Source organism: Cebus imitator, unplaced genomic scaffold, assembly GCF_001604975.1.
Source record: "Cebus imitator isolate Cc_AM_T3 unplaced genomic scaffold, Cebus_imitator-1.0 Scaffold452, whole genome shotgun sequence".
NCBI classification, from domain to species: Eukaryota; Metazoa; Chordata; class Mammalia; order Primates; family Cebidae; genus Cebus; species Cebus imitator.
Window position 1 is genome coordinate 339,294 of NW_016107767.1, and position 19,332 is coordinate 358,625.

A 19,332-nucleotide genomic window follows, 5' to 3' on the forward strand; every position below is an offset into this window, starting at 1 on the left:
TGGAAAAAACAGAATTTTTTGCCTACAGGAATCTTTACAGTTTGTTGTGGTGGAGGGGGGTGGGGGCGGGGTTGTTACTTTGGCCAAATTGTATTTGAGTTCTGTCTGTGAGGTAATATCAGCCATAGAAATTAATGACTTGTTATAGTACTAGGAAGGGAGGCCAAAGTTATCTCTGGAGGCCTCTCAGTTTCACAAGTCTAGAATAACTCTTGTCTTTTTTTTAAATGTGCATTTTGCTTTAAAATAATACCCTAAAATGACTACACTAATTTATCCTTTCATAAATCTCGTGTGGGCTAAAAGAAACACCATTTTGTAATAAAAATGAAATAGAAAGATGTTATAGGAAATTAACTTATTTGGTAAGTCCATATTCTGAATATTTAATTTCTACTACAGAAACAATTTTTTTTCCAGTGGAATGACAAACAAGTTTTAATACATTTAAATATGAATAAAGGGTCTCATAATATTGGATAATATTTTCAGAGCAGTTAATATGCTTTTTATTTTTAGAAAAGTAACAGCAGCAATGTGTCTCTGTTTTGTAAAATAATAGGTACAACCTGTATAGACTGCTGCAGGATCACAGTTGAGAATGTAACCAGTGAAATAAACTAGTAATTTATGGTGTCTGTTAAATTAAATGATATTCTATGAATCTATATATCTCCTTTTCCTCTTCTGTGTTCCCACCTACCTCCAACCCACACATACAAACACACATTCCCACAGGACACAGATTTGACCCCTGAGCATGATGCACACTTAGGTATAAATCACACTTATCTAAGGATAGGCTGGGGCCAGTAGGTGTCTCCTCCATGTCCTGGGAGAATTCTCAGCTTCAAGTTTTAAACCCTTCTGTTCTGTGGTTACATGGAAACTACGTTCTACAGAAAAACTGTTGACCGTAGCCTACTAGGAAGATTTTCAGTTGAATGATCTTTCTACCAACACCAAGCTTAACTCTGTATTAAGCTAGAAATTTTAGAACTGAAGAAAACTTTGCTTGGGTAGAACAATTATGGGTGACTATTGAAAAGCACTTAAAAGTAGAGACTGATTTTCCCATACCAGGGATTCATCTTAAAATACCACAATGAAGAAATAGATGGATTTAGCCCCCTGAGTGTCCGTCAGTGGATGAATGGATAAAGAAAATGTGTTTTATGTACATACAATGGAATACTATTTACCCTTTAAAAGGGGGGAAAATTCTGTCATTTGTGACATGGTGGATGAATCTGAAGGATGTATTAAGTGATATAAGCCAGGCACATAAATATTAATACAAATACCACATGATCTTACTTATACGTAGAGTCTAAAAAAGATGAACTCGTAGAAATAGAGACTAGAATGATGGTTACTGAGGGGTGAGAAGGTGAGAATAGGAATTGTAGATCAAAGGACACAAAGTTTCAGATAGACAGGAGGAATAGGTTTTGAGATCTATTGCACAGAAGAATGACTATAGTCAATATAATGTATTATATATTTCAAAATAACTAAGAGAGGAAATGTCAAATGTTTCATCATAAAAAAACGATAGGGTCGGGTGCGATGGCTCACGCCTGTAATCTCAGCACTTTGGGAGGCCCGGGTGGGTGGATCACCTGAAGTCATGACTTCAAGACCAGCTTGCCCAACATAGTGAAACCTCATCTCTACAAAAATAGAAAAATTAGCCAGGCATGATGGTGGGTGCCCATTATCCCAGCTACTTGGGAGGCTGAGGCTGGAGAATCACTTGAACCCCGGAGACGGAGGTTGCAGTGAGCCAAGATTGTACCATTGTGGTCCAGCCTAGGCTGTAGAGTAAGATTCTGTCTCAAAAAAAAAAAAAAAAAAAGGTAAGCAAAGTAATGGATTTGTTAATTAGTTTGATTTAATCATACCACTCTGTGTCCATATATCAAAAAAATCACATCATACCTTATATTACAAAATCATTTTTTATTTCAATAGCTTTTGGGTAACCAGTGGTTTTTTGTTACATGGATAAGCTCTTTAAAGGTGATTTCTGCGATTTCGGTTCACCTGTCACCAAAACAATATACACTGTACCCAATACATAGTTTTTTTTTTTACCCTTAACTCCCTCCCATTCATCGTCCTACCCCACGTCCCCAGAGTCCATTGTATCATTCTTAAGCCTTTGTATCCTCATGGCTTAGCTCCCACTCATAAGTGAGAACATACGATTAAATGCTTATTATTGTCAATCAAAAGTAATATTAATAATAAAAAATACTTTAAAAGTAGGCATATTTAAGATGAGTTATGCTAATAAATATACTTAATGGTAAAATATTTTACCCGTATATATCATTTACTTTTAAATAGTAAAGATGAATAATATTCCTAAACAAAGTTGCACCAAAGTATTATATAGTGACAACGTAGTACTACTAATTGATCTATGAAGAAGCAATATTTTGTGCCTGACTGCATCACATATTTTATATTCAGGATGATACTTCTCTAAATTCATTTCATATGTTTAGTCAAGTTTAAATAAAAAGTAGAATTTAATTAAGTCAACCAATTAAGCTCATTAAGTCAGCTAATCAGGCTAAAAGTTTATATGCTAAAATTTAATATTAATTATTGGGAATAGGTAGGTAATATTTACCAATTTGGCCAGTTTGATTGGTCATATTTTTCATTTGGCATGGGTCATTTCATGAAAATATGAATATTCATGGATACCAAAATAGCACTTTAATCAGTATTTTTAAATATATTGCATGCAAAAATAAAGTTACATGATAAATAACTTCTTAATGTATACATTTGAAAGCACCATGAAACTTTTTAAGAAATGATTAAAAGTTTTGTAAAATGACTTTTTTAAATTTTTTATATTTCTTTCCAAAATCAATATTACCAGTTTTGACTATTTTCAAGCCTAATATTTGTTGAATATAAAGGAGGTAGAAGTCAAGGAATTCTTGAGTTAGTGAAGTGTTTGTGATATAGACATGAATACAATAATATTTGGAATTTTTTAAGTGATACATTTTAGAATACTTGATACTTTATTAAATCTGTATTATATATCTTTCTAATATATTTTTATAAAAGGACTCATGGAACCTAAATAAATAGATTGGAGAGGTAGATAAACAGATATAGATAAATATTTTCAGAAATCCCACACATCAGTGGGGTTCAAAAAATTGACCTGAATTATTATTCAGTAGTATATTAGGACAAACATACTATGTCATATAAAGTGGTAAACGTTTATTAAACAAGATTATTTATTCTTTCTTCATTCAGCAAATATTTATTGAGGGTTTACAATTTTCAGGCTCACACATTATGTCAGACTTAAAGCTATTTATATTAAGTATGCCAGTATAAAACAGGAAGTTATCACCTAAGCACTTTATTATGCAATAAGATGAAAGAAATGCACTACTGTAATTTTGGAATACAAGTAATGCCAGCAGTCATCATTTTAGGGAATCACACTGGCATTGGGGAATGTTTAAATGGGCTTTCAGTGGACATAACCTCTCTTCCTATTTTCTCATGTTAATAAATCATGCAGATTAGTAGTGTTGAATTGCATGTGTTGATCTCTGTGGAAATTAAGGGTACATTGTCAAAGTATTCCCTTAGGAATACAGAAAGCAATTTGTCTGTTTTAAAATGAGATTTTTTATTTTTGAATGAAAGGTGAATGATAGTAAAATAAATAAGCAAACTGTGATGCTGGTGCTAAGGATGATTTGACTCCTAAAATTTTTAGCATATGAGAGTTTCTCTGTCACATAGGAGCTCAGAGTTACCTTGACTACTAGTCTAATTATAGATGAAAAGGAATAAAGTATGACTCTTTTTTTCAGCCTTTTTAATGAAATTTTCCTTGCGATAGCAAAGATTCCCGAATTATTGGGTCAATTCAATTTTGAATCATAGAATTGGTACCCCAAATGAACTGTATTGGTGAGCTGATTAATACATCTCAGAAAATCATGTGTGTAAATCTGAACACATTTATATGTGTATCAAATTAACATATATGTGTAATCGAATTAGCATATTGTGTGTATATATGTGCATGTGTGTACACACATACATATATGTATACTCTTACACGTATATGTACAGTTTTTCTCAAAAGTTAATTCAGTAAATGCAAGATAATTCACTTTTGAGGAAATAACTTGCAACATTAGCTCGTATTTTTATTTTTTATTTTTTCAAATGTACTATTTAAAATAATAAAGTATGATCATAAGTTACAGAAGACAAAGAGTTATATTACTTAGTTACTGATTTTTCTTTATTTGCCATACTAAAGTACATATGTGTTTCAAACATGTAACTTTGTACCTTGCTATAAACTATTTCTAATATAGTAATTGCTGCCTTTGTCTCCAATATTAGTATAAAAATTATTCTAAACTTATGCCACCTTTTTATTTCATATTCTTCTCCATAATTACTATCTACAATTTGCTTTTGTTTTTTAATTATTACTTACTGCTTTTTTGGTGATAAAAATAAACTTATAATTTAGTTAGAGTAAATTATTGTCTTAATTATTGCTTTTAGCCCACATTGCACAGTTTAGTTCCTTGTTCTCAGTTTAATCACCTTTCACTTGTCTGAAATGAAATTTTTACTTTAAGTACAGTTTCTTTTCAAGTGTATATAAAAAACAAATCCTTCTAAATACACATGTAACAAGTATAGAAACACCAGAATTATCTTTGAGGGAATATATATTAACAAGATATTTTATATTAGTTATTTTGAAATTTTGTAATATTAGTTGCTTCTCAAATCTCTAATGGATTTTTCTGAAAGGTTGGACTATGTGTTTATCTGAATGGATGGATAGATGGAAAGATACTGATAGAATATACATAGATATTTACCTGTCTGTATACAGTTAAGACATGTTATGAAACATTTCCAGCTACACTATCTATGTATATTCATTTGGATAGCTTTGTATAACTTCACTATAGCACACTACTCTAGTGAAGAAATAATTTTGATTGGTCATCCTTAAACAATACTAGCATTTTGTTTCTATCTATGTAAGAGCAGGCCTTGTACTACAACTTTTCTTAACCTGGTCAGATTCATTTACGGAATAGAACCTACTGTATCCACCCCCAATACAGTCATGAGCACATTGTATATTAAGGATCAGGCAGCACAGCATTGTTTAACTTGTGTAAACCAACATTTTCTATTGGTCATATAGTAAGTTTTTCTCAGCTCTTCTGTAAGCATTTCAAGGACCAAAGTTTTGTAGTAATAGCTATGGAAATACTACTCTAGAAAAAAATTAGAAAGAGTAAAAAAACCCTAGGATTTCCTAAGTACTTTATAAAAACGTATAATAGCTCACAGAATAAACAATTTTCATTTATGCAACAGAGAACACACTGGCCCAAGGGACCAACAATATTTAGATCAGCAGTGATAGTTACTTCATTTTGTGTAGTTTTTGTAGTAAAGAAAGAGATTGGGATACTGTTGTCTTACATGTGCTGTTGTGGGTGGATATTCCTCCTCTAGTGAAAACATGGGTATTGACATTCCCAAAAAGAAAAAATATGGAAGGACCCATCCAATGATGAATTGCAAGTTTCATGAATTATTATATGAATTTAAAATGTTTTTCCTTTCATTAATTTAAGATGCTTAAATGATTATTTTGCTTTTCCTCTCTCCAAGATGATTAAAGGTTTTTAAAGCTAGAGCTACATCTTAAATTCCTTTTCCCTTTTTCTTGGTTGATCTACACATATCTCCTTTTTTTGAGCAGGAAAGAGAAGGATAATATGGCAGGAAGCTCCAGTTTATTATTTTTGCAATAGCCATTCTTTTTATGGCACGTACTGACCACCTTCAAGGCTGTTAAAATGTAATTCTTAGGAATGATTTTTTGACACCATGAAGATATGTGTAGTGAACAGATGTTTGTTTGGGTTTGCACTTCACCATTTGCTTATATTTCACGGGAGAGGCAATTACACTGACAGGTATCAGATTCAGAGAGTGAGAAGCCAAATGGTTTCTAAAGCATAAACAGAGCTTCCCATGGCAGGGGCTTATTCCTGTGGTCCCTTAAGGTCTCTACATTTTCAAAGCCTAGAGAAATCAAATCCCTATTTGGAAAAGATTTCTATTTTTTTCCTTCCCTTGCTGATGTCATTACTGTTGCTATGGAGAGAAAGTGAGTGCTGCATGACATTGCTGGAAAAATCAACACTGATATATTTCAGTACAGCGAATAACCTACCTCATAGCCTTTTTTTATTAGTATAGGCTTGCTGAAAATTGTCAGGACTAATACTAAAATGGAAATGTTCCTCTTCCTAAACAACTTTGCTATATAAAAATCCTGTGAAGATGTACTTAAATAGTTCCTTCCTAATAATACTCAAGAGAATGAAATGTGTAATAACCCATTAGGAAGCAGAATACATGTTTTATAAACTACTAGATATTTTTTCTATCATGGGGAACTTTTTTCTTGAAAATGTCTACTGTTTTAAAATCTATTTTTAACATTGAGTCATTCAACTGTACAGCACTACTTCTGTCACATCTCAACCCTTAAAAAAGATTAGTGCTGATTTCATTTTGAGTCATTCCTGAGGCGTTATTTTCAACCCTGCTATAAAAGCCTAGTTGCCAAGTCAGACATCAGGGATACACTTTGGATGTCTTAGTGTGGACACATGATTCTAGATTCATCTGGCCATGAGGAAGGAGGCACTTAACCAAAATAAGGCCCAAGATTTTTGGTGTTAAGAGGAAAGGCCATTTTTAAATCTTATAAATAATATACGATAACTCTATTGAAGGGTTCTGATTTTTACCATTATTAAGGAAATAAGATTTTCCATGAGAACAGTAACTTTTCCCAGTCTATGAATTTTAGCAAATAGAAGGGGACTATGGAATAAAAGGATATGAGAGAGAAAAGAAAGTATCATATCCCCCATCTACTAAAATGCCGTTTTCATCTGTGGTATTTAATAGTGTTCATGGTGTGCCTGCAAACTAGCCCTCCATTGTTAAGTAGAAATATGCCTTTGACAATGTGCTTTTGACGTTGAAAACTGTGATGTGTTTTAATGAAAGCTGTAAAATAAATGCACAATATTTCTACCTTTGAATCCATTGCTGGCAGATTTAATGACTGCATTTTTCTTGCATTAAGAACGTGTTATGTGAATGATTGATTTGTTGTATCTTTTTTTGCCTGCAGTGGCACGTCTAGTGATGAAATGTGCAACTTATACATCATGTATTACATGGAAGCCAAGCATGCAGTTTCTTTCATGACCTGTACCCAGAATGTAGCTCCAGATACATTCAGAACCATACCACCAGAGGCCAATATTCCAATTCCTGTGAAGTCTGATATTGTTATGATGCATGAACATCACAAAGGTAATAGTTGATGTTTAATATAAAGCAATGTATGATTTTGTATTTTATATTTTATGTGTATCTTGTTTGACTAAGTGATTAATATTTAAAATAATTTTTATTCCCATCTTTCTGCCAGTCACATGTATACACGTATTTCTCATTTTCTCATTTTTCTCTTTCATATCCTATCTCCCCTCCCTGACATGTCCCCATCAAAACAGGTAAAGAGAAAAATCTCAGCCAGGAATGAAACAGATTTATTTTGGGACCAATCCCATAAATGTAGACCTTTCTTCATTTAATTCATGTTTTCTCATTTCCTCATATAATTTCTTCTCTAACCAGTAATGACTTACACAATTTATGAATTTATCCACCATGTTCTAAAGATCACTACAGTTTGCTAGTGAAAATGGTTATCATCCCTAGCCATACTTTAAATAATCCATTTAATGGGTCTCTTCAGGCAAAGAACAATTATTGATTTGTGAAGCGTTGCTAGTCTTGAGTCTTTTATCTAATTCTCAGAATTGTTCTTTAACTAATATATATTGTTCATCAGCAAAATGGTGATGAACAATGTATATTGTTGATGAACAACATATTGACTGCCATTTTTTAACGTAAAATTGCAAAGTCTAGATTGAGTTTTGCAAGTTTAGTCTTAACATGCTAGAGCAGCTTCTTATTTCTTTCTAGTGGAAAACTTATGAGAGAAGTTAGCATAGCAATCTGGCTATTTATTAAGATTCTAATATATAACAGAATATGCCTTAAAGTGTTCTTAAATGTTCTTAAAACACTGCTAAATTTAATTTAAAACAAACAAATATTAGTCATTTTGTCAATGCATTTTGTAAATTCTGTATCATTTATAGATTATTGAAATGGTAGTTGACCTAGTTATTAAGTCAGATGTCTGGTAGTTGGTAGGCTGTGCTGGGGGGTAGGGTGCAGGCAGCTTATGAATTAGAGCATTTTTATCATATAAACTCTTAATACTGTAATAAGCACAAGACCCTGAATAGTATTTTTATGTTGATGGCATATTTAATTATTTAAAGTGTGTAAGATATACTGCAAATTTATGCCCAGCTTCTTTGATCTTTTACAGAAACAGAATATAAAGATAAGATTCCTTTATTACAGCAGCCAAAACGAGAAGAAGAAGAAGTGTTAGACCAGGGTATGTATGCTTATTTCTATAACCAGGCCTATAAAAGTATCAATTTCCAAATAGACAACCAAATTGTAAAGTTACTGAGATATTTTATGCCTCTCTGTGTCTGCCTCAAACTGTATGTATTCCTATTTTTATACAATACATAATTCATGAGAAAATGATCAATTATTGCTCTTTAGCTTTGAAAGTAAAATTCATTCATATAATTTAGTCTAGTCCTGTTTTGTTTTCTGGTCTTTGCTTTAGTTCATTTAATATTGTAAGTTTTATGTATAGTACAAATAAGTGCAAATATAATCACTAAAAGCCAGCAGGCTGCTTTTGAAACCTAATAACCTTTACCATTTAAATTAACGTATATTTTGTATGGTATGTTCATCAAGTATATTTGAGGTTCAAGAAAAAAGAAATTAAGAATTAAACCCACGTCTTGCCTCTATAAGTCATTCTTCTCTGCCTTCATCAAGGTAGGAGGGATTATTGTCTTATACATCTATAGTTTTGTGTTGAGGTGACATCTGCATACTTATAAAAGCATTATCTTCCTCTGTTCTGTTTATTGAAAGTGGTAATGTTTGATGCTTGTATGTCATATACTGCATGTGTGGGCACTAAAAAATTACTCTCCTGAATCTTGGTTTCTTGCCAGTTGTTTGGAAGACAGTGCTTTGGGTTAGGTGTTGGAGTATGTTATCCTACCAAGTTGTTCTTGGCCTAGAATATATGGTTATAAACATTCCTTTCATGTTAATGCAGACACGCTTCTACTGACAACACAAAGCATACAAGAAATAGAAAGGATTTTTCTATTAGCAACATATAAAAGTTTCCTGTTTCTCATTGTTAGCTGCTATTGCAATTCTTCAAAATGTATTACATTAGGTCTTGGTCAAAAATATCACTCTTGTATTTTTTTGAATTAAATCACTCTTGTATTAACAGTTTTTTGCAAAATTAAACAATTGAGACTTTAGAAAGGGAAAAATGCACTCTGAAAGAAGCATAAGGTAAACTATAATCCTTGGTTTTTAAATTACATAGTGGATGTTTCATAACATCTCATTCTAACAAAGTGGCCTTCAAAAAATGCAGCTTAGCTCAAAGTACTAAATTGCTGAGTAATTTAAAATAGCTAAATTTATCAATCCTGTTTATATATTTGTAAGACAACCAGTAATAGCATCCTAAATATAGTAGTATTCAGAGTGTTTACTGTAACTTCTATTTAAGTTTGTTCAGACTTCCAATCAATTATTTTGTCATTTCACACACTTTTTGAAATGCATGTCTTTAAAATAAATTTATTTATCTTAAAATACATTTGCAAATAACAACATATAAGAAATAATATGGAATGAGATACCACCATTTAGTAGATGCATCTTATAAAATGATGTTTCTATGGAAACTGCAGTTGCACTATGGTTTCCTTTTGAAGTTACTCAAATTGATCAAGGGAAACACTGACACCTCTGAAAGGTTGGAATCCCAGAGGTTTTGTTAGTGAAGCAGCATAAATTGTTACATTTCATCTGTTCTTTCCAAATAGTAGGATTTAGGAGATGTTATCTATGCCTACAAACCAGATTCTTTAAAATACTTTTATACTTTGCCATTCATTTATCCTTTCATGTTTTATAGCATATGTATAATGTTCAGAGGTGAACATTATATATATACCCCAACATACAAATATTCCCAAACCTTTATTGGCCCCAGAGAATAATTCTATGGACACATAAGAAATTATTTTCCTGTAATTTCTGTTTTCTTCTGTTTGCGAATAAAAATGCGGTAAATAAAGGTATTTAACTAGCAAAGAAGAAAAGCATTATCCTGAAATTAGCAATTTTCATATTGCAGAAAATAGGCTGTGCTCTTCATATGTTGAAATTAGTGGGCCCATCAAATGTCATCTCTAATGAAGGTAAAGACAGTAGCCTAACCAAAAGCCATTTCAATGGCTAGCATAGTATGTCTATTATCCTACTTGTCTCTGGGGACCACCAGCCTAGAATTAAAAGAGAAATACAGAAATGTACCAAAATTTGTACACATAGTTCATTTGATGCACTAATGAGATCAGTCTATCTCCTTACAACAAATAGGGCAAATCTCCTCATTGCTGAAAGAGTGTTTCATTCTTCTTAGAGATATTTGTTTGCACAAAATGTCTGTTTGTATTCATTCTTTAGGAAGTCAACTTGACCAAGTAGCTAATAACTGGGCTTTAATTATTCAAATAAATTATACCATGTATGTTAATTTTAAAGCAAGTCTTCAAACTTCACTTTTCACCTTTTTTGGTGTTCCATCCAAAACAATTTGTGTAGTATTTCTCCAGATTGTATCAATTCTTTTAATTTATTTTGAGCCCCAACAAACAAAAGACCAAATTATTGTGTTTGTGCTAGGCATAAGCTGACAGACACCATCTATGTTGGTCCTACAGAAGATGTCAAACCCCAATAAAAAACATAACAGTGTGGGGTAGGAAGAAAAGACTTGAATCATCCGTGGATGTATACTCATAGACAAGCTCTATACCAGTTAGTGGGTACAGATAGTTCTGTAAGTGATGTAAATAGTTCCACCTGGTTAATACTATATATAGTATAATGTGTATATATTATATATAGTGTGTATATAGTACTATATATTATATATAGTGTGTATATAGTACCACAGTGTGTGTGTATATATATATATATATAGTGTGTATATAGTACTATATATATATAATATACACATTATATATAATATGTACACATATAAAACAATATATACACATTATATATAATATATATGATATATATATTATTATGTATAGTACTATATACACATTGCATATATGTATATATACACACACACTATAGTACTATATATGTACTATATATAATGTATACACACTATATATAATATATATAATACATATAATATATACATATAACTACATAATAAATATATAGTATATATATACTATATGCAGTATAATTTAAATAGCATATATTTAATTACCATATATAGTGTATATATATAGTACTAAATATATGGTACTATATACACAGTATATATATAATAATGTACACATTATATATATTATATATAGTGTACACTTATATATAGTGTACATATTTTATATATATGTGTACATATTATATATACAGTGTGTATATAGTACCATATATTATAATGTGTACATATTATATATATAGTGTGTATATAGTACCATATATAGTACTATGTATACACTAATGTATATTTATTATATATAATGTGTATATATTATCTATATAGTATTTATATAGTACCATATATAGTACTATATATACTATATATAGTAATTTAATATATGCTCTTTAAATTATAGTATATATAGTATTATATATATGTATGTATATTATATATACATATCTATCTTAATGCATTGAAAAGCAAGTAGAAAGATAAAAGTCAAGATATGTAGTAAATGTTCCTTAGAAAGAAGAAATGACCTTTACTAAGATAGGAAAAAAAAAGGAAGGGAGAGATAGATATAATCATATTCCATAGATTAAAAGAAAGAAATGTAGCTATGCCATAAATAAACAGGAAGTGGGAGTTATCTCTAAAATGGAGGAAAAAAATTCAAAGAAAGCTAGTGATCTTTAAAGAAAGCCAGTGATCTTTAAAACACAGGTTTCTTTAGTACTCTGTTTCTCCGGGATAAACATAAATATTTTCTTTGAAATTCATATCTCAAACATTGAAATTCATATATCAAACTGTTGATGTTTTGCCAGAATATTAATCTTGATAGAAATTAACTGGAGATTAACTACATGTCTTGAAAGAGACATCTAAGTTGTGCAAATCCAGTCTGTGCTTACTCACAAGCACACTAACCTTTCACAACATCTTTGTCTGCATTTGCTCTCTGCAGAACAAAATCTGGTGTAAAGCAAGTGTATCTCAGATTCTATCTCAAGATGTAATTACAGAGACACCACAAAAGCATCATTATATGACAGTTTACCTATCATGTTTTCCTGGATCATGCAACAATAGGAACCATTTTAATGAGGCTTTAATTGAGTCTGTAGGGATTTCTTTAAGAATAATGCTTATTTTGACTGATTTTTTAAAAATAATATTCATTATAAAAGATAAGGAAATTTTGCAAAGTATAAACATACAAATAAAAATCATTCGTAGTCCCCAGAAATATGAGAATGTATATGTATGTGAAATATATATTATGCATATATTTAAGATATAAATATTAAGATGTATTATGCATATATTTATATCTTAAATATATGCATATGTAATGCACATTATTTTAATTATAATGTATATACAGTTTTGTATCTGCTTTTTTAAAAGTATACCTTGAATATTTTCTCCAATAATAAAAATTATTGGCAAGAGTTTTCTTTTTTTTTTTTTTAAGGCAGTGTCTCGCTCGGTCGCCCAGGCTGGAGTGCAATGGCACGATCTCGGCTCACTGCAACCTTCACCTCCCTGGTTCAAGCAATTCCCCTGCCTCCGGCTCCCTAGTAACTGGAATTACAGGGGCACACCACCATTCCTGGCCAATTTTTTTGTATTTTTAGTAGAGACGGGTTTCACCATGTTGGCCAGACTGATCTTGAACTCCTGACCTCAGACAATCTGCCCGCCTCGGCCTCCCAAACTGCCGGGATTACAGGAGTGAGCCACCGTGCCCAGCCAAGGGTGATTTTTAATGGCTGCATAATCCGTGCATATTCTTGCCTATATCAATTCAAAAATAGTCCATTTGCATATAAGGGAGCTTATCTGTGAATGGGTTGATTATGTCTGCCTGCAGGCAGAAAAACATGAATGGATATTCAAAACGAACTAAAATGTCACTGTCCTTCAAAGACATTGTGAGTGAAGAATTACCTATATATGTAATAAGTGTAAAAAAACTATACAATAGATTCAATTAGGAAGTGATTCTGGATGGAGGAAATGAATCCTAGGAGACTGTATAGAATGAGGAAGTTCCATTGATGTCTTTCAAAGCAGGCGCGCGCGCGCACACACACACACACACACACACACACACACACACACACAAATATTCCTTACATATATTAATGTTGGAACTTTTAGAAAACTAACACGTTTTTAAAGTTTCTTTATTTCTTATGCATTATGATTTCTTATATATGTTCACTATACCAAAGGTATAAACATCCTGAACTTTCTATAACCATTGTTTAAGCAAAGAATATGGGCTTGAAACTAAAAGCTTCCTAGATGCAAGCAAAAATCTACACAATTACATTTAAGAGTTCTGAATTTGAGGGTCTCACTTATTTAATATTCAAAGTGTAGATGTAGTATAGAAACTTACATCTGTTATATTGGGAAGATTCACAGTGTCTTAAATTCCATGCAGAATTGAAAGTCAAAATCTATAATAGCAGTATGTCCTTGTTATTGTATATTATGCTCTGAACAACATTTCTTTGGCTGCAGAAACGGCCTTTAACATCTTTTATTCGGTTTGCTCCAAAATCTCATTGTAGTCTTTGTGCCCTCAAATAATCAATCTTTCTACTCAAAGGTCAGCATGAGTTACTATATTCCCAAGGCAGAGAGAATATGACAAAAATGCAATCCGTTGTGGGAAAACACTCCACAGTTTTAACTCCAGAGAGTTAAAGGTCTTCGGACATCTTCTGCGAAACAATAATTTCACAGTGGCTTTTTTGCTAACAGAAATGAATTATCGTTGGCATGTTTTATCAAATAAGCAGAATCAAGGGAACAAGTTTGCAAGTTAAAAACGCAATAGCCTACTGTAAACTTCTGCTAAAGTTACAGGTGTAAACAGTTTATGAGAAGAGTTCAACAAAGGCTGGGTGTGGTAGCTAAAATTTATATTTCATTGAATTTGTTCAAAATAGGACTTTCCTTTACCCTCTAATAAAACACAAGTACTTTTAGTAACATCTTCTTAACTAATTCCAAGCACTGTCTATGCCACTTTGCTGTTTTAAAGAAGATACAGTTTTTGTTTGTATTCTTATTTACTAAAAATTTATTGGTTTGTTATGATTTATGAGCAGTTCACGAGTCTTTATTTATTGAACTCATCTATCACACACAATTCTAAATACCCCCCAAGGCTCTGGGAAGCTGACTGAATGCTGTTTTGAATTGATTTCCTAATAACAGAATAGGTAGATGGGAATGATCATTCATCACACAGTTAGGCTTTCCAATATAGATCTGTATGCATGGTAGTCATAAAAACCATCATTTTCTATCTTCTTTTTTATATTTGTCTCAGTTTCTTAAAAAGGAAGAAAAGTTTATTTCTGATTGGTTTTCAATCAAATGAGCCCTGTAAGAGGAATAAATAATAAAGTTCACTTCATTTGTGATCCTTGAGCTTGTCTCAGTGGTCATGTATTTTCTTTCTCTAAGGCTAGAGAATACATGTTGTGGGATAGTAATAAGTAAACAATCAATAAAACAAATTGACTTTAACCAGAAGGGAAAGTCAGTTAAGACTAAGTCATAAAACCCAATATTAAATTCTAAAAAGAGATGCTTTTATTTTTCCATTCCTCATATCCTTCTCATTAATCAGTTATGTTGCTTGGCTCTAATTGTGTTTACTTGGTTACTTGGCATATTTCGTCAGTGGTTAAACTGCTGCTGAACATCCTAGTTACTCTCCATATATTATAGAAATCACAGAGCAATCAGAAGTAACAAGAGCTGGGTTTTTTTTTAGGTAATGAAGAATTAGTAATTTGTGTGGGAAATGGGAAATTATATTCTGGAATGTTATGAGAGGCTCTTGATCATTTTTTTAAAATAATAGCACCTGCCACAATTAAGATTTTACATTGCCTAAAAAATAAGATATTTATGTTTTCCTATCCTGTAGCCTTAAAGCATAAAAAAAAAACCATCACAGGACAATTTTTCAATATATATTTCATCTTTTTACATTATTCTCATCATATTCCTGAAAGTAAACCAGAAATTTCCATGCTGGGAGCAGGGAATAGTGAGTGGTCCCTGATAAACAGAAAAATGTCCACTGAGCAACCAAGTAGTGAATCCAAGCACACTTTAAGTTTAACTGGTTGTGTTATTGGATTCTCAGGTACTATGCTGCATTCCTTTTCTCAACACATTAGCTGCTACTGTAGTGTGGTTTTGTATACCACACTCACTTAATTGAGTTACTTAAAAGATCTAGAGCATTTTGGTATTTTATAAGACAAGAATCAAAGGTTGTGGGAAGAAAATTTAAAAATGGAAACTCACTGCAGCCTAAAATCATCAAGGAAATGTTTTTATCTCTACTAATGCAGATGCGAGGAGTGACATTTTAAACAAATTATTATTCATCCCAGAATTGTTTATTGAATATCTGCTAGAATAGGGACAGTATGAGTCTTTGGAATTATGACAATGAATAAGAAATGAGAGGGTTTTTTTTTTTTTTAAATATAAAACTACATTTATATCTTGTAATTCCTTCCTTCCCAGAGATAATTTAAATGTACAAAAACTGTATTTAGAACATCTTAAAGAATTTGGTCATATATTTAAGGTACATTTTTCAAATCAAACAAAACTTGTCTTTTTTATTATCTTGGCTCACTGCAATCTCCACCTCCCAGGTTCAAGAAGTTCTCCTGTCTCAGCCTCCAGAGTAGCTGGGATTACAGGTGGCCACCACCATGCCTGGTTAATTTTTGTATTTTTAATAGAGATGGGGTTTCACCATGTTGGCCAGGCTGATCTCGAACTCCTGACCTCAAGTGATCCACCTGCCTTGGCCTCCTAAGGTGCTGGGATTACAGGCATGAGCCACCATGCCTGGCTAAAATCTAGTCATTTTTTAAGCTAGTTTTGTGCAAATTGCTATGGTATGTATATATTGACCAGTTTGCATGTTTCTTGTGTGGAAAAAACAGGCCAGGATATGACAAAGAGAAACCCAGTTGAAGAGTAAACCTAGCAGTTCAGCTCAGAAGATAGTTAATTTAAAAAGAAAAGCAATTAAGTATAATAATATGGACAAGTTTGAGGTGAATGTATAGGAAAAAGTTTAATGACCAGTACAGAAAAGACTGGGGACCCTGGATCCAATCTAGTGAGCAGTTTAGAGGGCATCTGTCAGTCAGACTGTCTCCTTCAAATCCCAGTTTGATTTTCTACCAGCTGTGTGGGTTAGTACTGTACCTTTAGTTTCCTCATATAAAATGAGGACAATAATAACTATTTAATAGAGATTAAATGTATGAAATTTTATAAAGCATTCAGCAAAGTGAGTGGATCATGCTAAGCTCTCAAGAAAGCTTAGCTATCATTATTATTATTACCTATAGTTTATATAGTTCTTAACATGTTAACTCTATCAACAATTGGTAAGCAGATAACATCTCCATTTTTCTAGGACCGTCCCAACTTTTTCCTAGTATAAATATTAGTAACACCCCTTTTCTTTTAAAAAGTATTCTAGTTTGAAAAACGTTGTATGATCACCTTAGCAGTGGGTCTCAGAATAGAATTAGAAAATACCACCCAGAATATACCCAAAGGATTATAAATCATTCTGCTATAAAGACACATGCACACATATGTTTATTGCAGCACTATTCACAATAGCAAAGACTTGGAACTAACCTAATTGCCCATCAATGATAGACTAAATAAAGAAAATGTGGCACATATACACCATGGAATACTATGCAGCTGTAAAAAAGATGAGTTTGTGTCCTTTGCAGGGATATGAATGAAGCTGGAAACCATCCATCTCAGCAGACTAACTCTGGAACAGAAAAACCAAACACCACATGTTCTACTCATAAGTGGGAGCTGAACAATGAGAGCACATGAACACAGGGAGAGGAACATCACACACTGGGGCCTGTCGAGGGATGGGGGACTAGGAGAGGAATAGCATTAGGAGAAATACGTAATGTAGATGATGGGTTGATAGGTGCAGCAAACCACCATGACATGTGTATACCTATGTAACAAATGTGCACATTCTGCACATGTACCCCAGAACTTTAAGTATAACAATTTTTTAAAAAGCCACAAATCAAGTTAGTTGAGTGGAAAGCAAAAGGAAAATACCACCCCAAAATATATAGCTGGAAAGAGCTACGGAAAAGGTAGCTATGGGGATATAACCTAGGAGTCTCCAAGGCAAGTGGGGTGCCATCTATCACACATCAGTTCCATAGAGGTAGAGTGACTTTTATGATATCATTCTGAATAGATTTTGTTGTCCAGAGCAGGGATGGAGGATGTCTCTTCTGAGGAAGAAGAGTCTTTCACTATGACAATCAAAGGACAAGATTCCCAAATGAATACTGGTGCTAAGGGAAGAAAAGTTGATGTTGACAAATCAGCATAGGTTGGACTTTGCGATTCACTGGTAAGGGAGGGATGAATACAGTTTTCTTAGTTGATTGACTCAAAATAGTGTCATCATTAAGAGAGATACTATTAAAGGGTTAAAATATGATGAGAAGATAAAGAGCTGCATTTTAGATGTTTTCAGTTGAAAATGCCTATGAGACAGCCATCCAAGTGGGATTTTCCAGAAGGCAGTTTTATATTACCAGTTTGGTGTTAGGAGAGCTCTAGGATTGATAGTTGTGTGCCTGGAGGTGGTAGCTTAAGCTTTGTAAGTGACTGAGATCACTTAATAGGAAGAGGCTTTATCAGGGGAACAAATGTGTCAGGGACAGGCTTTGTGAATCACCAGCCTTTTTTACATGATGGACAGAAAAAAAGAGGAAGTACAGATAGTAAGTGGAGAAGACCTGTAAAGAACAACATAATAAGGAGAGAGGTTCTGAAGGGAACTTTCAGCAGGGCTACAGGCTCCCAATAGATCAAAATAAAGAGTCTATTAGCATTGGCAATTAAGATCCCTTACCTCTTGGAGAAGCCATACAGCGGTGAAATAGGAAGTAGAAAGAAATGCATCCAATTTAGGGAGGGAAAAGGATGTAAGGAAGAATGAATCAGCAAGTAGCCCTGCACCATCCAATATGGTAGATACTAGGCAAAAATATTTATATTTTGAATATAAATTAGTTCAAAGTAAGAAATTAAAAATTAAATTTCTCAGATCCACTAGCCACTTACAAGTACTCAGTCAGCCCCATGTGTCTGTCAAGCAGCTATTAGGTTGGACAGCGCAGACATATATTACATCCACTATCACAGAAAGTCCTTTTGGATAGCATTGGAGCCTGTAAAGGAAGAGAGAAGATGGAAAAGGCTGAAGGATATGTTATGTCAGAAAAGGGTCTCTCCCCACCTCCGCAACTCAAGCCCCAAGTGAGCGTATGTATAGCCTATGAGTCAGATATGAGGTAAAGAAGTTGTATTTATTAATAGAAAAGAAAAGAGAAAAGACAGGAGAGGCTTTAGAGGGTGCTGGAGAACTGGCATTCAGAACAGTGGAGTAGGGCGAGTTCTTTTTCCAAAAATATGCTAAAAGAAATGGAGAAAGTACAGATGCAGCCTCCTTTGGCAAAGCCAGGAATCGATTAGCTGTGGTAGCCACAGTGACTTATTAAGAAAATAGAGGGCTAGAATACTAAAAGGGCTTTTTTTTTTTTTGAGATGGAGTCTCCCTCTGTCTCCCAGGGTAGAGTGGCATGATCTCGGCTCACTGTAACCTTCACCTCCCAGGTTCAAACAATTCTCGTGCCTCAGCTTCC

The 19,332-nt window shown here is 32.9% G+C and overlaps 1 protein-coding gene across 9 annotated transcripts in view; it reads left to right on the forward strand.

The window, feature by feature from the left end:
- The window catches only part of PAM (peptidylglycine alpha-amidating monooxygenase), a 280,315-nt gene that overhangs the window by 204,367 nt on the left and 56,616 nt on the right, over positions 1–19,332 (forward strand). For all 9 annotated transcript variants that reach the window (XM_017511776.2, XM_017511778.2, XM_017511777.2 and 6 more), the window contains 2 exons: positions 7,256–7,440; positions 8,537–8,608. In XM_017511776.2, coding sequence (XP_017367265.1) covers positions 7,256–7,440; positions 8,537–8,608 — 257 coding nt within the window. The remainder of the gene's footprint in view (positions 1–7,255; positions 7,441–8,536; positions 8,609–19,332) is intronic.